Source organism: Vigna unguiculata, chromosome 1 (assembly GCF_004118075.2).
Source record: "Vigna unguiculata cultivar IT97K-499-35 chromosome 1, ASM411807v1, whole genome shotgun sequence".
NCBI lineage: Eukaryota > Viridiplantae > Streptophyta > Magnoliopsida > Fabales > Fabaceae > Vigna > Vigna unguiculata.
In genome coordinates, this window is record NC_040279.1 from 27,281,536 (window position 1) to 27,304,943 (window position 23,408).

Below are 23,408 nucleotides of genomic sequence, written 5' to 3' on the forward strand. Positions count from 1 at the left end.
CGCTACTCACTCCCTAATTATCGCTTTCCATTCCTTGTAAATAATATATCCACTCAAAAGACATAAAAACAAATATACAAATCCTACTTATCTCAATTCTCCTCTTCTTACGTGAATTAGAATATTATTGGAAGCTTTAATTTCATGTGTTCGAAACTCATTTTGAATCTCTTGTACATTACTAAGAAGATCTCTTCAAGTTCAAATATTAATTTTCAAGTTTCACAGATTTATTTTATATATTTTCATTGATTTTGAAATAAAAATTTATACACTTCACTCACGATCGACACAAAACACAAAAAACAAATATCATTATTTATTAGTTTAATAGAAACATCAATATTAAAATTAGTTTAATGAATAATAATATAAAAAAAAATCATAATCAGATCAAAGATATTTTGAAAACAAATCTTCAATATTTATTAATTTAATGAAATGTTTGATAGAAACACCAATAATAAAATTAGTTTAATGAATAGTGATAGAAAAAAAATGTCATAATCAGACTAAATATCTTTTTAAAAACAAATCTTCAACATTTATTAGTCTAATGATATGTTTGATAGAAACACCAATAATAAAATCAGTTCAATGAATAGTGAGAGAAAAGAAAAAGTCATAATCAGAGTAAATATCTTTCTAAAACCAAAAGCTAAATTTATGTATTTTCTTAGTTTAAAAATGGAGCATGCAAGTGTTTAAAATTGAAATAAAAACCATCAACTTTAGTCAAACAGATATTTGTTTTTCAAATTTTTTGAAAGCTAAAGAAACTTACTAATCCTCTAAATATGTTCTTGATAGTATTGTAAAGAAAAGCAGACAAAATAATTAAGAAAATGATATTAATATTAGTACTAGTTTCTATTAATTGATAAAGAGAACAATGCATAAAACTAGATTGAGTAAATATTATTTTGAAACAAAAGGGGAAAAAAGAAAAAAGATAGTGTGGAATTAATGATTTGTGATGGATGGAATTGTAGAAAGTGAACCATGAAAAAGGAGATAATGTGGTAAGGGTTTTTGTGTGTTCACATTTAGAAGGAAAAAAAAAATTAAAAAAAACAAAAGGATGAAAAGAAGATTTGGAGAAGGAAGTATTTATTATTTGTTCCGTGGAAGCAAGATAAGAATAAGAGGAAGAAGGAGAAGAGAGAGAAGAAGTTGAAGGGTTGGGTTTTGTAATCCAATCTTCCTTTTTCCTATGCTTTTAAGGCACAATTTCTTCTTCCTCGTCTCTTCTTCTTTCTCCTCTTCCTGACTCTTATTATTCCTTTTCTTTACCCTTTACCTTCTGCCCGGGAAAGGAAGGGAAAGAAAAAGGAACAAGCAATTGTATTATTATTATTGTAATTATTCATATAATTATTATTTGTTATTGTTATTATTAATTTAAAATTATTACTATCGTTGTAATTCCTCATCCATGGATTCCTCTTGTCTCTCCAACGATTCGGTTTCTGGATTCAAAGACAAGGAGTCAATGGTTGACCCCTTTTTAGTCGAGGCTCTCCAGAACCCTCGTCACCGCCTAACCAGTTAGTATTTTCTTAATTATCTCCTTTTATTTTATTTTTTTTCGAATTTTTATTTCTGGGGTGGGATTTTTTCTGCTGTTGTTGTGTTTCCGCGTCGTGGGTATGCTTCAAAATTGTTGCTTTAGCTCGATTTCGCGTTGACCCCTTTGTCTTCTTTTTTGAATTTTTCGTTTACGGGTTTTGCGTGTTGGTTTTCTATGAGAATCTTTGTGCTTTTCGATATTTTTAGTTGCGTTTAGGTTAATTGAAGTCAGATCCGGGATGGCTGTGGTTGTTTCCTGCTTAATTGTGATAATAATTAAGGAATAGGATGGTCATTTGGGGGATTTATTGAAAATTACGTTCTCCTTGAAATTGATGTGATCGTAGGCCGTGTAGGCATGTATGTTTCTGCGGAATAAAATTTTAATTTGGAATGAAATAGGGAAGCAGCTTAATTTCCAGAGTTCATAGATTGAATTGTTCTGCAGCATTTTTATGCGTTTAGTTCTTACTCTTTAGATGGAGTTGTTGCGCTATTGCTTGCTTTGATCAAAATTTCATCTGTCACAAGTTTAAAGTAGTAGTGTATGAGTGGTGGTTCGCAGTTGCATCAGGAGTTTTCTGGCTAATGGATGGCTTATTCGTTGATGATTATGTTCTGCCCGTAATTTCCCGTTGCCAATGTTGATTCTAATCGCATTTTTTGCAAATATTTACATTTTTCTTATTATTTTGTACTTTGATTTTGTCCTCAGTTCTGCGGATGGAGCTGGACATTCAGAGGTTTATGAATAATGCTGATCAACAGCATTTTGAGTTTCCACATTTCCCTTCTTCCTATCTCAGATTGGCTGCACATCGTGTTGCTCAACACTACAGCATGCAAACAATGGTTCAAGATATTGGCTTAGATGGTCAGGGAAGTAAAATTCTCGTGAGAAAGTTACCAGAGAGCAAGTATCCTATGGTTAAGTTATCTGAAATACCTGCAAAGCAATTGGAAAATGATAAATCTCAGCAGAAAAAATTTGTTATTAGACCTAGGCCTAATAAGAACAGTTTGAATGATGCTAATGGAGTTGGGATGAAAGGAAATCCTGTAAGAAGTGTGGAAGAGAGGAAGGAAGAATATGACAGAGCACGAGCTCGTATCTTTAGTAGCTCTAGAATCCCTGACTCTGCTGATATCTCATCCATGGTTCCAATGGATGGGAGAAATTCTTCTACTACCAAGGATGAGAGTGAAACCAGCAAGAACCCCGTGGCTGCTGATTCAGAAAGATGTGTCAGTGTCAGGGATATTTGTTCAAATCGAGTTGCCATTTTCAGGGATAGGGAAAAGGATCGTAGTGATCCAGATTATGACCGTAGTTATGGAAGGTGAGTCATGTCACTGTACCCTGTTAACTACATGCAGATGCATGATAATATAGTCATTTTTCTGCTCTACATATAGAAATTGGAGTTGAATTTGCATTTGAAAATAAAAGATTAAAACTGAACAATGACAATTTTGTTATTTGGCTGGCACATTTGATGGATTTAAGAATTTATATAACTTGTGATGGTTTTGTTTCTTCAGGTTTTTTGGTTATTTGTACTGATTTAATTTTCAGTGTTCATTTATCAGACTGAATTAAGTTATTGGTGCAGGTATGCCAGGAGTATTCCAACCTCTGCTGTTAACTTGGTGCCATTTAACTTGCAAAAAGTTCAACCTTCATTTGCTCAATATGACGCTACATTTAATCATATGGGTCAGATGTCACAAACCCAGGCCACACATGGCTATATACCTCCTTCTACCCCCATAATGAATCATTTTTGCACCACAGGATTGAATCAGACACCTACGGACGGTGCTTACATACAGTGGCCTAGTGCTGCTATGATGTATGCACATTCATATGACCAATTTAGACATGCTGTTTTCCAGGTAACTAACATTTAATTTGCTTGTTTTATTATGTTGGAGACCCTGTTGCAACTAAAGATAAAACGGGGTGCAAATTTTATTTTACAAACCATTTTATAAAAGTGAGTTAGATTTAAAGTTCACAGTTTAAGATATTCTCTGCTGAATTTGACAAGTGTTTTCTGTATTTGCTTTAAAAATTACATAGACATGTTAGCAATAAGTGTAATAATTTAATTAATTAATGATGTAGACATTAGTTAATGCTCTCAACTCAACTCCTTAAAGTTGGTTTTAGAAATGACTTTTTGTGTTGAAGTGTGTCTGTAGTTTGTATTCTTGCAACATAATGCATATAGATTTCTTAGACCATTTTTATTCTCAAACAGTGCTGTTGATTTTCCTGATGTGTGATAATTATGCTCTGTTTTTGAGTTCTACTCTCTGACAAGGATACAATAATGTTTTTCCTTTATTTCACTGTATCTGCTTTTACTTGTCATTTTTGCATCTCATCTCATACTTTTTACTGTTTTTGCAGGCTCCATTTGGTCAACAGCCTTTGAGCTTTGACTATTCGCAGAACTATTAGGTGACATATTCAATTTGGATGAAAAAAGTTATGTTAGCTTTTTAGAATTTCATGTTAGGTTTCATTTGTCAGTGCTGTCATAGACCCTTGTTGTAGTATTATGTCTTTTCTTTCAGTTTTGATGTTATAGTAAAATCGTTGGGTACTTCTCGTGTGACAGTTTATAAAATAGTGAATTGTAGTGCATTACTGGACTTACAGTTATATCATAAGGTTTCTGTGGTGCTTTTTAAACTACCTTTCTCTAATTTGGGGTTACACAGCATTAGAATGTTTTTTTAAGATTTGGAAAAATTAATTTTGACCCGTGAATGTTATTGGGATGAGTATTTAAATTAATCTTCATAAATTTTAAATTAAAACGTGTTATGGAAAGATAAATTGATTAGGAAGGTTCGACAAATGGACACTTTCAGCAAATACTTTTCGATCAATTGGAAAATTTTTCTACTACTTGGAAACATGTTTGTTGAACTACTTTGTCTTTTAGCATTGTTTTCCTACCTTCTTTCTTTCACATTTTTTTCGTAGGTCTTTTGATCTCATTATTTTATTTTGTGAAGCTTTTTTGAATTATTGTTTATTTTAATTAATGTAATGCCTGTTTTAGTTTTTCTAAAATTGAGTCTCCATTGATAAAAAGTTAAAATTGCAAAAAAAGAAAACGGTACAAAGAAATATAGTATAATTAATGTTTTTATTATTAAATTTTAGGAGTAAAAAGAAAAGACATGTTTGTGCTGTATCCCACCCTGTAAGGATAAGGACACCAGTTGGATGGTAGGCATTAAAAAACCAAATTGGAAGATTAGTTTATTCTAAATACCAACTGAACATTCTAGATCTAAGTTATTCAATTTTTTTATAAGATCCAATCCAACTCAATTATTTTAGTTTGTTTGAAAAATTAGTGACTATAAAAGGTTGATGTATGAAGAGATTTTTTTTTTTCAAAGTTGAATGCATAAATATTTTTAATATATAAATCATAATTACTATGCATAACAAAAATAATTAGTATATATTACTTATGTTTTAAATTGTGATATTATACTATATTTTATTTTTCACAATGGGTGTCCTTTTTTGCAAAGGAAACATGTTTAGGGTTAACCCTCAAATGTGAATATATAAATTTGAACCTTTTACATAATGTTATTTTTAATTATTATCAGTTTTAAAAGGTTAAAATTCAATTTAGAGATGTAAGGAATGAATCTTATATTAAAAAGTAAAAGAAAAATATTTAAGATTAAGAAAAGTTGTTTGAGTAAATATAGAAAAAGAATGGAAAAAATCAATACAAGGACTAAAAAAACTTGATTTAAAAAAAAATGAGAAAATATGGAATAGGAGAAAAAAAATTGTAACACCCCACTTGAATTATATTTAAGATTACTGTATAAAACTCATTCACAGTGTATTTTTTAATTTATTCAAAAGTTGTGTTACAATGAATGAAGATTTTTTTATGTAGAAAGGAAAACGTCCAAAATCTAAATAAAGCAGAGAACAGAAGCATGTGCGTTCCATGGCTTCAGTTTTGACTCATCTGTCTTGAAACAGATTCTTTTTATCCCTGCATTCATTGCATCGGAAACTCTTCTTTTTGTTTCCCCTAAAGATGTTAATTGATAGAAATAGTTCCATAAAAAATGTCAAACTCTATATTTTTTTTTCTCCCATTTAAATTAATTATGATAACAATTTATCATTAGAGTGATTTTATTGTTATGAAATGGAAAGAATAGTAAATTAGATTATAATTGTTTATAAAATTTACCAACCTTAATATTTTGTATTTTGAATTACTAAATATTTAAATTATTTTTCAAATAATGAAACACAGTCTAATATTGAAACTATTTATGAAGTCATATTCAGTAGACTTTTAATTTTTCAATTTTACTTTTAGTAGATGTAATATCGAAATTTCAATATAAAAATAAAAAAATCACATGTGATGAAGTAAAATTTAACATTCTAAAAATTGAGTAGATTTATTTAAATAAATAATTTAAATTGTCAATTTCTTTTTTTTTTCCAAGATGTAGATTCTGTACCAAAATCTAACAAATAAAGGTGATGAAATTGATTTCAAATATTTATATAAAATGGTCAAAGTTTTATTCCCCAACAATGAAATTAATCTCGACACATTTAAACCTTCGATATGCTATATAAATCATAGACGTCATTTATTCACCAATAAGGATTGCTGAACCAAAGAAATTGAACAAGATCAACGAAAAAGGTGGTGAGTTGGACTATTATTATTTTTGTTTAGGTTGATCTTTCTTATATTCTACATAATTTATAAAATCATATTCTTTATTGGAGCGAAGAAGAATACAGAAGATTTTCTGAATTTTATTCCATTCCTTTGACCCATTGTACTGGAATCCACCACATCATGTTCACGTCACCGAGCCCAAATCTGAGCCACTGTGGCCCATACTTAAATAACAAACAATGGGGCAAGATTTTGTTGGCCCACTTACAAGTCAACTAACTATGTTCTTTGAATATGAGATATCTATTAAGCCACAAAAGATAGAGAAAATGTATATTGTACATCAAGAACTCCCTTTTAACATTCTCTCTTTCAACACACTATTAATTAGTTTTCCTAAACTCTACTGAGTGATGCAAATTTAACCCACAATTAAATGAAGTTTTGTTTAAGACTAAAAACCTTGTGTGAGTTTTATGTGCAAATAAAAATGTGTCAAGTGTATACAAAAATGCATTTTACTAATACAGGAAACAAAGACAAGATTTTTTTTTTTTTTGGTTTCTTCTGTACATATGACCCACCTAATCCATTCCTTTGCCACTGCAAATAATAAAGGAAAAAAAATCCTTACTTTTAATGTTACATTGTGTTCCTCTTATATGCATGTAGAAGCAAACAAAAAAAAAAAAATTGAAGCAGAATTGACTATGTCCACTTTTTTCATTGTGATAGCTTAAGAGGATAGATCTGTCTTTCCCTTTGTGGTTATTATCTTATCTTGAGAAGAAATAATTAAAATGGTTGTTGCTGTGAACACTTTTATGTATAAAAAATGTAGTTCATGTTGAGTCTTGGGATGACATTAGTCATAAGAGATTTGACGGGCACCAAATGCACCATCCAGACAATTGATTAGTGGGAAGTGGACAAAATGACAAAGTCTCTGCGCACAAACTTAGTGAGTGCTGATGTGTGTACAAGCTCTGCTTTCTTCCACAAACCAAACTTTGAATAAGGACTCAACTTTCCTCTCTCAAGGGTAAAAATATCGATTGCTTTGCACCAAATGTCAAAATTTCATTCGTATATTTACTTTTACAACCTAGTGTAGTGTACCTGTCGTAGCTCCTAAGAAAACAAGAGACAATAACGTGATCACTAAGAAAACAAGAGATAGTGATATGCCATTATTGTCATAAAAGCATTTATAAACTAGTAAACTATCCCACATAATAAGTGCCACTGCAGTTTTTTTTTTCTTCGATTTGATGTTTATTTTCTCTTTAGAAATAAAATCTCTAGTTAATTTTTGCAATAACTCTTTTCTTCCTCAGAAAAGGAAAAACTAACCAGCCCGGAACAGGGTAAGACAATGTTTTAGACAACGTACGAAAAGAATTGGGTACTGAAAGATTTAGGTCACCCATAAGAATCCGTGATTGTTATACGTGGCTCAGGAGAATGCCACATAAATGTATATAAGTTGTTTACCAATAACAGGAAAACTAAACAGTAGTTTAGTTACAGATGGCAAGGATATTTTCTTCACATGAAAGATAGAAAGAAATTCGTATTACAGCTCGAGTTCATCATAGCAAATATGTAGACAATAGATAACAACAGGAATTAAAATTCATGCTAGCCCTGAAAGGACAGACTATAAATTTGTTTATAACCTTTTAAAAAAATAATCTCGTCATGCTAAAAATGAATAGTTTCAAGAAAAAATTACTAAGACAAGAAGAAACTCTGGAAACTGGAGAAGATACAAAGAACAAGTTATTTGAGTAACTAAAAAGTGATGTAGACCGCACCAAACTGGTCACTTTTTTTAATTGACATTTAGAAACTGCAGTTAAGACAAGATAGATAGAGGAAGATTCCTGAAGACGATGATCCAAGAATACACTGGTTGTTAATTTTCAGACTTCTTTTGACCTTGCTGTCAACTCATACTCCAGCTATGATATGCATACATATATTTTTTAGTGCAAGCACATTATGTTCATCAGTTTATCACATATAATAACATATATCATATAGGAAATGAACTCAAAACAGAGTATATATTTCTTAGTAGATCAAAAGCACCAGTTGTCCTCTTACCATGACATTTAAAACTAGAAAAAAGGATCTCAGTGTGAACAGTTGGAACATCATCCCTGGTGATTCTAAAACATAATCATCAAATTAAAAGACTCCTGAGGAGTCCCGGTACAAGAGAAAAGAAGAGAATTGCAGTCAAATGAGAATTACATGATTAAGTAAACATGAACTTATTGTTTCCGTAAGCAGGGTAAACCTAGAAATTATGGAAACTGATTTACTTGAGTTCATCTAACATATAGACCCCACGCGGGAGTAAGATTAGAATATTAAAGGATTGCCTCACATCAGGCATTCAACTCTTCTATAGAATCAAACAATGTACAACTCACCTCTATGCTGCACAACAAACTCAACACCAAGGAGACAAGTCTTTCGCAATAGAGGTTCCCGGACTTAGTCGAAGAATTCACATTCACATCCAAACACGCCAATGGGTTTGAGTTTCGCTTCCATTAGTTTCTACAAAGTGTAATCCGTGTTTACTACAACCTGCAGACACAAATACCAAATTGACATCTTTTGTCAATCCTTCCATGAACACCAACACACATCCATCCATTCAGTGATCTTCCAGATTTTTCTCCAGATTTCGTCCAGCCAGAGACCAATTCCCAGAGAATCAGAGGAAGCCCCAACACCACGAAACCACTGATTGCCACCCAGAATTATTGGCAGTCACATTACTATTGCCGCTCAAAAGTGACATCATGATGAATGTCAGTCACCTGAAGCTGACGGAGAAGTTAATCCAAGCAGTCGCGGATATTGGTACCCCACAAGGTAATTAATTAATTACACCATACCCACCGGAAGTATCATGACTGCTGGAGCTTTTGAATCTGCAGACTTAAACTCTAGACTCCAATACCCCCAGTTAGCAACACCAAACTAATTAACAATAACCCTAACACAAAAATACCAATTAAGACCTTAACAAAACATGAACTTCACATTCACAATACAACAAGGACACAGTGACACATACCAGAAGATCAAATAGTACCATACTATTACCATCATCATCATCATCATCATCATATCATCGTATCATGATCATCATATATGACCAAACTTCATTCAATCAATCATCCCCAGTCGGAAACAGAGTAAGAACCTTTCTACCTCCTGAGGCAGCATTAGCAGATTCCATATCCTCCACATACCCACTAACAGGGTGGTGGCTATGCACGGGACCACCTCCACCCCCACCCATCCTCTGAAGATTCGGCCTAGAAATGAACGGGTTCTCGAAGTGCCCGTTCGGCGGCGACCCGAAATGCCCCACCTGTCTATGGTACTGGGCCGCCGCGGCCAGCTGCTGCTGTTGCTGCTGGTGGTGGTGGAGCGCCGGCACCGGCACAAAGGGAAGGAAATGATCCGAATTTGGCCTCGTCGCGGGGTGCAGGAAATGCGCCGGCACCGGGGAGCTGGCGAAGAGGTGGTCAGTGGCAGGGTCCGCAACGGCGCCGGAGGCGCCGCCTCCGGGACCACCGGGTCCGGCGGCGGAAATCCCCTGCATGCGTTTGAGATACAGACGGTACTTCTGCAGGTGGCTGGCGACGTTTTCTCGGGTCAAACCATCCACGCTCATGAGCTGCATTATGGTCTTGGGAACGGCGTTTTTTATGCCGAGGTGTGCGACGGCGTCGACGAAGCGCTTATGGAGCTGCGGGGTCCACACAAGGCGCGGGCGCTTGAGGGTTCTAGCGGGCTCCTCGCCGGCGGTGCCGGAGCCGAGCTCGCCGGAGTCGGCAAACTCGGTGGAGGTGGGTTGCTGGGGGTTGGGGAGCGAGGAAGGGTTGGACGGTTGTTGCTGTTGTTGTTGTTGCGGTGGCTGTTGTTGGTGTTGATGCTGTTGGGCGGTGTTGGGGTTGGTGGTGGTGTGGGGGTTTCTGATGTCGAAAGCCATGGCTAGATCGGGCGTGATTAGGGTTTGCGATAGGGGCATGAGTTCCTCTGGCGGAGGGAGCTCCTCTTCCCATCGCGAAAACCAATTCGAATCCTCTTCCCTCATTTTTCGAATTGGAGGAAATTCGTGTTCTTCTCTGTTGTTTGAAAATTTAACGGTTTAAGGAGAGGGTGTGGATGAGATAGCGGAGATTGGGATTTGATTCGTTTTGGGAGAAGTATTCGATTAGAGGGTGTGAGAGAAAGAGTGGTGGTGGTGGTGACGAAGGGTGGAGTGTGGAGAGAGGTTCGAGGTGGATCTTGTTTTTCTCTCTCTCTTTTCAGCTTTTTATTGTGGGCACTGTTGTTGATGCTTTTCCTTATGATTTTTATTTTTCCGGGATTTGGGGGTCTTCTTACTTGAGAGTGAGTGTTACAAGATCGCTCCAGTATTTTTCTTACTCTTTTTTAGGGGTGGGGCGTGGGACAAACGCGCCTCCCTTATCCACAGTGCAATTCTAAGATGTAATATTTTAAAAAGAGCTGTCCTTTATTTGGCAAGGGTTGATATTAAAAAATGTGAAAAGAATTGAGGGGTTGGGGAGGGGGGAGAGAGTGGCGCGTGGAATGCAGGGAGGGGGAAGGGAGGTGGGGGAGAAGTGGGATGTGGGCAATAAGGATGAAATGTACGGGTATGGTATGGGGAAGATTTTTGATCTGGGAAGGAATGTGGAGAGAGATGCAAAGATTAAGATTGTTGGGTTTTGCGGAATTTCTTTCCTGTTTGGTAGATAGGGAATAAGTTGAGCTGGTGTTGGTTTGCCTCTCATGATGTTTCCGCTTTCAAAGTTAAAATTCGATTTGACCGAACGTGAATGAATTCGGGAATAGGGATATATGCACAAACAACACAAGGTTAGGGAAATTGACGGGTGAGGTTACTTAATTAATTAATAAATAAATAAATAAATTATTTAGATGGAATGGAAAAAGAGGATGAGGTATTATATAAAATAATTGGAAAAGGTTAGTGCTAGGCCATGGAGGGAATTAATAATTAATAATTAATAATGAAAGAAAAGTGAGAAAGTATGTATGTTTAGTTTGGGGTTGGAACAGAAAGCATGAAATGCCCAGAAGGGAAGTGTTGGAAGTGGGATACCTGTGTTGTTGCAGAAATGGATTTATACCCCAATCACTCATCATGAGTCACTCACTCAGAGATTGTAGTGTGTTGCATTGCATTTGCAGCACTACACAAAAGAAGGTGAGGGGGAAACACAAGAGGCATGAAGGGTTGGGGGGGTTTGTCTACCTATTCTTAGCAAAAGGGGATGGTGCAATTATTGTCCCTAGAAAGGCATGTTTCCTCGTGCAGTATTGCCAACAGTACTGACTGACCAATTGAATCAAAGTAATATGATAAGGGTACCCCCATGTGATACCCATGTTTGATGTTTCAACAAAATACCAATTTCATGACAGGTGTATCTCTTCTATCATTAATGTTTTGGCATTTATCACACAATGTCCTCCTATACTATTCTTCTCTTCTCCTGCTATACTTGTTTCCCCCTCTTTTCTCTACCAGGAATATTCATCAAAAATACCCACCAATCCAAAACTATTTACATCTCTAGAATTAGAAATATCGAACACCCTGTCTTCATACCTCCTCTTCGTCTTTCCCTAATATAAAAATAACTTCGTCTCAACAATACCTAATTTTCTCAATCTTTAACATTTAAATAACAAATACGCACCCTATTTTATTGGAGCAATAATATTATTGGACTTCGGAGATCAAATCCAACAAAATAGAAAAAACCAATATTTTGAAATACTGTTTTATATATATTTCCTATTTGATGGTGATTTATGGGTTTGTAAAAATAAAATATTACAATGATGCAAAATGAAAAAAAAAAGGAAACAACTTTACCGCGTACCTTTTTTACTTACAGAAGTGACAAACAAAAGTATAACTTTTGTAAGTTAAATAGTATTTTACACGACGACAGATAAGTAACTGACAAAAATTTGTGGCATCGTGTTATTACTAGACTGTTTAATATACACATGAAAAATTTGACAGCTTAAGAAACTACCAAATGGTAAGAATCTTAAAGTCGTGATGTTTATCCAATCATCACAGACAAATTGTTCAGATCTAACTACGTGGGTGAGCTGAAATTACATAGACAAAATGTGCTAGCAGTTTAGAAATTCAAATCTCACTGAAGACACGTGGCTAAACATAAGTCATCAAACACCAAAATAACTATGGTGCCCGAAAAACCCTTTGACCAAAAAAAAATCCCATACCAAAAAGTATGCATCATTCATGACTGACGGGAAACGGGGGTAGTGAAGTAATTTTGAGCGGAGAAATAGATTCTCATTAAAAAAACGTACGATAAAAATCACTTGTACATTTCAATGAGTAGATTCAATGAGCCCGCTGCAGCCATCCAACAAAGAAGACTAATAATAATAATAATCTAATGATGTGTCAATAATGCAGCATCTACAAAAGTTAACAAAATCAACTTTTCAGCTAATAAACTTTTGACCAATTTTCTAAAGAAATTGCTAGTAAAATTTTTTTATCTACAATTGTTATGATGGCCAAAACAAGGATAATCTGTATATACGTTGCCCTCAGCAAATTTACAACATATTCCTCAAACTATTTAAATTTTATCAACAAATTCGATAATTTATTATTTTGTGTGCAAACCTATGTGGTCGAGACCTTTAGAAAATTGGCCTGCTGAAAAAGACACAGATTTGAGTGACCGTTTCCTCAGACAACGTCCTTGCTTCTCTCACCTTCAAAAGTAATAAACGTTGAAGCAAGCAAGACCACGTTAGTAATCATTCTAAAAATATTTTCATCTTTCGCCGGAAAGGCTGACCATGAGTTAGTCAAGGGAGTTCTCAGCACATATTTCAGCAATTGCATCCTTTTTCTTCTGTTGGTGTACACACTGATCCTCATGATTTCATGATTGTGCTACATAAGTAGGTAGTGTTCATACTTATAAAGGCATGAACCCAGTTATGGGAGGATATTATGACAAACATAATAGTTATCTGAGGACGGTAGTTAATACTTCGAGCAGTTCTTAAATTGAAGATGGCAGCGGGAGTCTGATAGAGAACTTCCTGCTTATTCAAAGAAATTAAAAAGAAGAACAAGATAATTTAGTCACAATTGGAGGTGTAAATAAAACCATTTTCAATTTCTAATTCCACCCTGTGGACCCAAAAAACACAAATGATTATCACATATGGACAAGACAAGTTTACCAAATGTTGAAGTGGGTAGATTTAATGTCGCACCGCGTAGAATTGAATTCATCCTTTATATCACTGGAGTGACGGCCCTTTGAAATTTTGTTGACAGCTTTTGGTAGGAGTGAACATCTGATGGCTGGATCTGTTTGATTGCCATATTTAAATGCTCCATTGATATAACTGAACCATCAACGCTCTCCTGGTAACATAACATCAAAACAAATTTTACTTTCACAAAAAGTGACAACACATCCATCAAAAAGTCATGTTGATTGACACACCTCAATTGCTGCAACAGCTGCCTCCCGACATATAAATGATATGTCAGCCCCAGTACAACCATCGGTGAGTAGAGCTAGTTCTCTAAGGCTAACATCAGAACCGCATGGGCTTTTACGTAGATGAATGCGAAATATCTCTTCCCTATCCACCTCATTTGGAGGTCCAACATATAGCAGACGGTCAAAGCGTCCTGTAAATGTTTAACATCAGTCATTTTAAAACTTATGCTGTTAATACCACTCACCCACCATCATGTATCTGAATGGGCATAGAAGACTTGGAGAGTAGCATAAGAGAGAGGATACCTGGCCTTAAAAGGGCAGGGTCAATCTTGTCTGGCCTATTTGTAGCAGCTATGACAGTGACATTAACTCTTTGATGTAGACCTGACACAAATAAAAATTTGTCAAAAGAAAAATATGATGTCAGTCCAAAGTTCCAAACTAACTGATTTTAAAACAAAAAAATAAAATCATTTTCTGGCCAACAGATATCTAATCAACATGTTTTAGAGCCACACACAAGCTGAATAAGTCCCAGTTTATCTTAAATCTTAAGCAATATGTATATAAGCAATAATTCACATTTTCACTGCCCAAGATTCATCACTAACCATCTAACTCAACAAGAAGTTGACTCATGACCCTATCTGAGACTGAAACTCCATCACTTTCCTTCCCACGAGTTACAGCAAGACTGTCTATTTCATCAAAAAATACTATTGATGGGGCATTGGCCCTTGCTTTTGCAAATAATGTTCTGACGGCCTTCTCAGATTCACCAACCCATTTGCTAAAGAGTTCAGGACCCTTGACGGCTAGAAAGTTCAACCCTGCTTCAGAAGCAACTGCACGTGCCATGAGAGTTTTACTACAACCTGGAGGTCCAAACATCAATACACCAGTAGGAGGGCGAGTTCCGATACGGTCGAATGCATCATGATGTTTCTGTGGCCATTCAACTGCTTCCATCAATTGAGCTTTGACCTCCTTTTGACCGCCAACATCTTCCCAATTAACCTTTGGAACCTCAAGAATTACCTAAGAATTCAAAAATTTGACAAAAATATTATGCTTCACAGTCTCTTTTCATAAAGAGTTTGAGGTAGAAATTCTGATATGTACATATCTAATCATGTTATAAACAACAACGTTACAAGGACAGAACATCAGACTATAGTGAGAAGCTTGTGCTCACAAGTTCCTCAACTTCAATAGTTTGTATCAAATAAAGTGTAAATAAAGAAAATACAAAAGGAATATCATTTTATTTAACAGAAATTCCACACATCACAGTTGAACAGGGTGTTGACAAGTGATGGCATTCCTTGTATAAGTAATTTTAATGAGCCAAGATATGCCTGTCGGCAACACTAAGGCAATGCATTCTATGATGAAACTTGAAAGAGATTAGTGGAAAACTAGGAAATACCCAAATAAATAAGACAAATCTTGGGTCACGGATAATATACTTTTGTAAAAAAACTAGTTCACAAAACATCCTACTCATGGCATCAATCATACCTCTCTCATGGCACTAGGTCTTATTTTCATCCTGGCCTCCTGAAAATCTTCAAAGCTTACTTTCAAAATCTGATCTTCTTTGCCACTATGAATTAAATCCATAGTTTCGTAAGTCCTTCTGGTGGCCCACATATCTGAAGTAGATGAAGTTGCCTCATCCAAATGATCTATTGAGTTTGTTGCACCATTCATCAGAACAGACTTCTCGGCTATATGATCAGAACTAGAATCATTAGTCTTCTTAAAGCAAGCATAACGCCGTAGACAAATCAAGGCTGCTTCATTGCAAAGTGCAGCTAGATCAGCACCCACAAAACCATGAGTGACTGCAGCAAGCTGTTCAATATTTAACTCAGAGAGACAATGATCCATTTCATTGAGAAGAGTGAACAAAATATCTGAACGTTGTTTGGGGGATGGCACACCTGCATATGGATTTGACATGTACAGTGAATGAGTTATTCTGTTAAACCATTGAAGTATTTAAAACAGAAAAATTGATCTGTATCCCAAACGCTTGCTTCAAACTAACATTATTTTACGAGTCAAAGTCACTCATGAACATGTAAATCAACCACTACACCATTGTGGCATTGGTAATTTTCAAGTATAAAGGATCAAAATGGATTTTACCCTGGCCCTCAAAAAAAGCACATACTGCATTTCTCTTTCACAAAATAAAAAGACAACAATATGCAACTTTACATATTGCTAGTATGCTATTTCATAAAATAATGCAGAACCAATTGTGATTATGTAGCTACCCATGGCAGTAATAGCTAAAAGCCAATTTAAATAACACATTTGTAAAAAAATATTTATCTCAAAAAAACCATGACAATGTATGTCATGTGCTCTCTTAATAAAACGCTGCCAAAAATGAATAGTTATGATAAACTTCACACGGTTAAGAGTAGTGGGTTTGTTTTATTCAACGCTGTACTCTAAAACTCAAATATTATGTTAAAATAGGAAGATGAAAATTTGCAGGGAAAGAACCTCAAGGATATATAAAATAAAAGCTTATAAATCCAAAACCCAACATGTATAATGGAGCAGAATTTTATTATTAAGTCATCATTGAATTATCTGGAAATCTCCCCATTGCAAACTGGCAGTCTTATAACAGAATATAATCAACTAAACAAGGGATTTATAGTAGTAAAGTAATAGAAGTTTAGATATTGGAATAAAAAGAAACAATAATACATTATGAACCTATTTTTTCTAATTTTTATAAAAGTACCCATACGCATGATGCAGAAATCGCACTCTGTTTACATATCAAATTAGATCATGCACAAAGTAACATGTGGAGGCAGAGTTAGGCATGTACGCATTTATTTTAAGATAGTAGAATGCTATTCACCGGGAGGTACTAGTTTAGGTCTTACTAATTTCAATTTCCTTGTCAAATCTTCCAGGTCGTCTGAGAGCTGGCTCAATATGGTCAGGGCGGTTAGTGGCACCAATTACAAGTAACCCTTCAGTTCTACTAATTCCATCCATCATATTCAATAAAGTCGCAACCAATCTTTGAGATAGCTCTTCACCTCCTTCTTTCCTTGCAGGAGCAATTGCATCTAATTCATCAATGAATACCTTACATAACAAAAATCACATATTCATCCCATCAAGAGAACTTTGAATATAAACATTAGTTTTAAAATAAGGGGAACTATTCTCACTGAACCTTAAAAATAGTAGAGCATCAAAAGCTTGGAGAAAAATATCAAGATTGGAATGTTTCAACAAATCTAAGAATATTGAAGAGTGTCACTGATTTAAATATACCTGTTTTAACAGCGTAACACTAACCTGAATATTTTGCGATGAATCTCACACCAGAGAAATTATAGATAAAAAAATAATTTCCAGTATAAGACTGTCTTTTTACATCACTGAATAACACAATTAGAGGCTATCAACAATAACTTCCCAAAGTTGTACGTAAAAAAACTATTCATGAATTTAAAATAAAAACCAGAGCATTAAATGAAAAAATAAAGCTTAAATTCTAATTTTATATACTTTATACTATTGCCTTCAAATCTCACCGACAATTAACAACATTTAGTAATTGAATGCATCAGAAAATTCAGAAATCTTTATACCGTACCTCCTTTAAATTTCAGTTGATTTATTTAGACCACCATTCTGGCAGCAAAATTCTTATATATCATGAAGCCTCAAAATGTTAAGTGTGTTGTTACTGACTCCACAAATCAAGCCCCATATACCATATTAGAGATATTACCGGAATTCTTTAAGGAAAGGGTCTCTTGATAAATGCGTTAGTTGTATCACAAATGAGAAAAGGGAAATCACAATTTAGAAAATCCCCACTAACCTACATGAATAATTGCAGTATTGCACATGGTAAGAGTTACCGCTAAAGGTCTAAAACTAAAATGTCAAACTTCAACAAATTCATGTGATATGTAGCTTGTAGAAATATTATTTTGTTCAAACACAGTGGAAAGAAATAACAGAAACACAGTATTTTGACAAAATCTAACCACAGCAGGTGCAGCTTCAATGGCAGAATCAAAAACTTTATGCAAAGCTTGCTCACTTTCCCCATAATATTGGGTAACAATTTCAGGTCCATTTATTGGGAAAAATTTGACTCCAACATCATGAGTACATAATTGAGCCAGGGAAGTCTTTCCTGTACCGGTTGGACCATGAAGAAGGACACCTCTTGTAGTTCTTAGACCAAAGCTACAGTTGGGAAAAACAAGAAGCATGAGCATTTAGAAGTGCATGTCCGAATACAAATAAGTATGTGATAACACATAACCATGATCATGGAGGTAAGTACTTTGAACTATAAATTTAATCATTGACAGTTATAAACTGATATATATATATATATATATATATATATATGAACAGCAAGAAATTATCAAAATCCATGCTTCTAATAAATTGACTGATATAAATCAAAGAATTAACTGAATCATATGAAGTTTTAAAAAAACGATAATATATGCAAATTAAATCAATTAAGAACAAGAGATAACCACTTGTGCTTTATCTTGTTCAAAACCTAATCACCCAAAAATGGTATCTGAAGAAAAGCTATTAGTGACTGACTTTTATGAAGGACATGCCGTTCTCTTATGAGTCAAATTTCAATGGTTATCCATTAATTAAAAAAACTGTTCTTCACACATAGTGAAGTGTACAAGAAAGATGAATTAAATGATAATTAACAATTACAACTTACAAGAACAACAAGAGTAAGGGAGAAGGCAAATACTAAATAACGAACATGTAGCATAACAAAACAATGATGAGAAACTTTCAAATATTTAATCTGAAGGCTTATAATATCTAAATGCACAATCCTCTGTTCAAAAACCCTTTAGGTTCACAGCAGAATTTTTTTATATAAAGAAAAATTCATGAGAAAAGAGAAAACAAAGTACAAGAGAGCAGAAGGGTTAAATGCCATCTCCCACAGGAATATGAAAAAGTGCTATCATATCAGTGTTGCCTAAGAATCCAGAAGGTACAATGCAGCTATGGTGCTGCTGGGGTAATATGTTAAATGGGTAAACTAGTCAGACTAAAAAATATCAAGTAGTCTTTAGGACTCTCTGAACAATTTAATGCTTTATGTTGTCCTGAATGGTATGCTTGGGTTATTAGATTATATGGAAAAATTGTGAAAAATAATCAAATATTTAACTGGTTCTTCCATAGCTAACTTTAAAACCTTTCTTCAGCAAGGGGTTAACTTTTTGCCATCCATGAAAATCCCACGAGCAGTTTCACCCTGGACTACCTTGATATAGACTACATTAAGACCATGGACAACACAATTCTGGTTTTGCATAAAGTCCAATGATAGCACCGTGTCCATTATATTACAAATTCACAAACGATAATGAAAAAACAGAGTGTGAGCAATTCATGTTTAGGGAACTTCAAATGACATGACACAAGAAAGAAAAGACGGTGAAATGAACCAGTAAAAGAGATTTGGTATACTGGGTCAGGGCATACTCAAGAGGTATGCAAGCTATTCATGATCCCCAATGAAAAAAAACAATATAAAAAACCTACAGTTCTCTTTTTAAGATATGTCATATCAGAATTGAATACAGGCATGGATGTATGATACAAATGATTCTCCCATTTTCATGTATCAATATTAAGTAGCTTTGATGAGGCTGAGGGACCTTTAAGTTGTCACCTGAATCACATGAATAAGAGACGACATTCTGTGTGCTGTGACACTAAGTAAGACTCTTCTACTACTAGAGAAGAACGTATGATCAAACTCCTAACCATTTTTTTCATTTTCTTATAAAGCTATAGAGATATCTTATAGACATATACAAAATAAAATTCAATAAAAGAAATACAAAACCTTAATCTCAAATATACTATGGATCCACCTAATATTATGAGTTTGTGGCAGGAACCTTAACAGTCAGCACTACTTGAATCCACCAACATAAATTTTGCATAGAAAAACACACAATCTACAGCAAGGAGATAAATAAAAAAAGTATTCATCATTAAGTGTTTAACCCACATGTGAAAATATGCATCAGACAAGACCTACCTTGATGAAGCATCATTCACAATCTACTTCAAACCACCAAACATAAATTATGCATAGAACAACACAATCTACAGCAAGGAGATAAATAAATAAAAGTATTCAATATTAATGCGAAAATATGCATCAGACAAGACCTACCTTGATAAAGCATCATTCACCGACGAAGAAATTATGTCCTTTAGAAGTGTATACTCTTTGGATAGACCACCTAATTTAGAGATTTTATCTGGTAAGCTAGCATTAGCAACTTTGTATTCTTGTTTTACACAAGGTATATCCTTTTGAATTGGCTCTTCAGATGCTGCATTTGACGGCAGAGATAAAAATACCTTTGTTTCATAATTAACAGTGAAAGCCTGATTTACACTATCTGCTACATCAGAATCCTCGGGGTAGAAATCACTGCTTCCATTTGATGGATAATGACCAGATTTGGCAACTCGCTGCTTCTTAGCTCCTATCACCTGGAAAAAGCACTCTGAAAACATCGGAAATCTGACAAGATTCCCCAGAAGTAAAGATCGAGAGTATAACCATGAAGTTGCCCATGTCTCAAGTGGCTGTTTAGAACTTTCATCACTTAATGCTAAGATGACATCAGATGAAATCAGTGATTGACTCTTCTGATTTGGCACACTAGATGCTGAATCGTCAAATTGTGGAGAAGACAAACCACTAGCATTAGAAAACTTTGATACATAAGAAGGCGTTGCAGGAGAAGCAACAATGTCATTCTCAAATTGGACATGAGATTTCACCTTAGACACGTCCAATGAGGGAAAGTTATTAAACTTCGGAAGTCCACTTTTAGAAGGAACCAACTGAAGATACAATTCCTTGCAATTACTAATAGGTAGACAATTATTTTCCATATAATGCTGTTGATTGCTCCCACTGGCAGGAGTAGGCAAGAGTTGTTTCTGTAATGCACAAACAAACACACTTGTGCCCATAGGAGGACATCCCATGGTATAATAAAGGTTTGAAGACAGGCGTACTCCATTCTTCAAAACCTATGTAAATGTAATAAAATAAAGAATTCTGGTAAAGATAGATACACGGTTATAAATACAAACAGACACGTACATATAAAAGAATAAAGCTCATAAGTAATAATTTTATGAAAAAAATAGTAACAGGACAAACCTTACTAGCAGGAAACACCGTTGCAAGCACAAAGTAGTTCCCCGCAACATCATCATCAACTGCCTTCCCAAGTTCCAGTCCATGGCATTTGGCACACTCATTAGCTAATGACAAGAGGGGAAAACTATGCAATTGTGAACTTTTCTCGTCTGAAGATGGAATAGACACCTAAAAAAAATCAAAATGGTGAAAGAAGAACAACAGCATCACAAAGAATCCAATTACAAACTGATACGGCAACTGGAAACTGGGACTGCCAACACAAACTTATATTGACATTCATTAGCTAAAATACAATTTTTGCCTTCGTAGGTCTCAGCTTCGCCTCATGCGTCAAAAATTTCACTCTGGCAACTTTAAGCAACTTTCTTAAACCAATATTTTCCTTTTTTTTTTAAGTTTATATAACTAATTTGGTAGTACGTGTCTGTGAGAAGTGACAAATCAGCCATAACTGACACGGTGCCAAAACTGTCATAAAGACTAATTTGCTTTAAACATAATACTATAAGAACCAAAGTGAAACTATTTAAACTTGAGGGAAATAAACTGTATCAATTAGAACATAATTTGAGACTAGATTTGATATCAATTCATTGAACTTCCAAACGAGTAGTTAGCTCGACTTCATTTACAATTATAATTACTTTACATTTGTTTATTTATTAGTTTCACACAAAAATACAATTAATTATATAAGTTCAGTAATATAAACATATCATCTAATATACATGAACCGAACTGAACAAGTGGAACTATACAGCTCAAGTTCAGTCAAGAAGGCACCAAAATGCTACCTTAGGTACACTAATTTATAAAAAAGGTAATTGAACAATATAAAGCCTATGTGAAAGAAAATGAGACGATGATTATAAATGTGTTGGTGATGGTAATGGTGATTACCGAGACAATAGAACCCGGAGAGAGAGAGGAGGAGAGCATGGAAGGTTCGGAGAGCCAAATTCTGAAACCCTTGAAGAGGGGAACAGTGTCGTCGACATGGATGATTTCGGCGACAAACGCGGATTTGGCGATGAGAGAAGGGAACTTTCTAGAAGCTTCTTCGCATAAAGAGGCATGCTCTTGCCCTTGTTGATGCGGCGTTTTGGAAGGCGTGGTGGTGGCATTCGACGACAATGGTGAGTTTTGCGCCTTCGATTGCTTCTTTTTCTGCTTCGAATTCGAGCTCGAAGGCATTCTTTCACACTGCTTTGAGTTGTGAGGAAAAAAACTGAATCGTACTGCAAAACCCCTAGCATAGAGGGTTTTACCGTTTTGGTGGGAATAGTGTAGCACGGGTATCAAATTCACTGGAAATTTAGGTTTTAACTAATATTTTGACTCGTGCAATGCACGGAATATCTTTTAAAATAGGCTAAAATACTCTCTTGATCCATGTTTTTGCTGGAAAATCTCAAATAGGTCCATAGATTTTTTTTAATCTCAATTTGGTCCATAATTCTGCAAAATTGATTCAATTAAGCTCATTCCGTTATTTTTTCATAAACGATGTTTAGTGCTGATGACCTGGAGTTTTGTACATGCTTTGCTGTCAGTTAATTGTGAGAAGCAGTGCAAATGACGTGGTGTTCTCCTATTTAGTAACATGTAGTAGTTTACCCTAGCATTTTGGGTTGCAGGAACTGAAAGGAGAGAAGAGAATAGTTCGTTTATGGCTTCTTCTCATTCATGGTCGACGTGCTCCTGCAATGGGTTGGGGGTGCAAAATCGAAGTGATTCTTGTCATGGAGGTGGGTCAAAGAGGTTGGGTTCAATGCCTTTTTGCTATTGTGGTGAGAAAGCTGTCTTGAGAACTGCTAGAACCCCTAAAAATAAGGGGAAACAATTCTGGGGATGTCCTAAGTATAAGGTAAGATCCATGGAACTTTGATTTCTTTCGTTTAAGTTAAGCAAGAGATATTTGACGACTGTGTGTATGATTTTTGGACAGAGGGGTTCTGAACAATTGGTTGGCTGCAATTACTTTAGTTGGTTAGGAGGAGATGAAGAAATTGTTGGTTCAGTCACGAAGAATGAAGAAAGGGATGTTAGTGTGCTGAATATGGAAGAAATGTACGGGCAAAGGATGAAAATTCATGGCTTCCAAACACGTCCCCTTCTAACTTTTAGCTTGGTCCTCATTGGTTGGACTGCACGTGTTGGGCGCGTATTTGGTTGCCCTGCTGTTTGTTGGCTTGGTGGAGCAGATTGTGGAGGAGCAGAATGTGATGAAGCAGATTTTGGTGGACCAATTGTTGCTGGCCCAGATTTTGATGGAGCAGAATTTGATGAAGCAGATTGTGGTGGAGC

The 23,408-nt window shown here is 35.1% G+C and overlaps 3 protein-coding genes across 3 annotated transcripts; 1 reads left to right on the plus strand and 2 right to left on the minus strand.

Moving 5' to 3' along the window:
- The first annotated feature begins 1,118 nt into the window (after window positions 1-1,118).
- On the plus strand, window positions 1,119-4,271 carry LOC114185619 (R3H domain-containing protein 1-like). Its single transcript, XM_028073463.1, has 4 exons — window positions 1,119-1,547; window positions 2,285-2,909; window positions 3,183-3,465; window positions 3,986-4,271. Exons 1-4 carry the CDS (start codon window positions 1,436-1,438, stop codon window positions 4,034-4,036), a joined length of 1,071 nt encoding a protein of 356 aa, XP_027929264.1. The 5' UTR covers window positions 1,119-1,435; the 3' UTR covers window positions 4,037-4,271.
- Window positions 4,272-8,341: 4,070 nt separating this feature from the next.
- On the minus strand, window positions 8,342-11,090 carry LOC114192576 (transcription factor MYBC1-like). Its single transcript, XM_028082339.1, has one exon. The coding sequence runs from the start codon at window positions 10,393-10,395 to the stop codon at window positions 9,463-9,465; it is 933 nt and encodes a 310-aa protein (XP_027938140.1). The 5' UTR covers window positions 10,396-11,090; the 3' UTR covers window positions 8,342-9,462.
- A 1,663-nt stretch (window positions 11,091-12,753) lies between these two features.
- Window positions 12,754-22,407, minus strand: LOC114187092 (calmodulin-interacting protein 111). The gene is made up of 11 exons (XM_028075227.1): window positions 22,002-22,407; window positions 21,099-21,266; window positions 20,091-20,965; window positions 17,893-18,097; window positions 16,768-16,975; window positions 15,374-15,798; window positions 14,464-14,890; window positions 14,156-14,236; window positions 13,850-14,040; window positions 13,581-13,767; window positions 12,754-13,436 (listed from the first exon to the last, which is right to left on the minus strand). The coding sequence occupies exons 1-10, from the start codon at window positions 22,293-22,295 to the stop codon at window positions 13,636-13,638; spliced, it is 3,006 nt and encodes a 1,001-aa protein (XP_027931028.1). The 5' UTR covers window positions 22,296-22,407; the 3' UTR covers window positions 12,754-13,436; window positions 13,581-13,635.
- Between the last annotated feature and the right edge of the window lie 1,001 nt (window positions 22,408-23,408).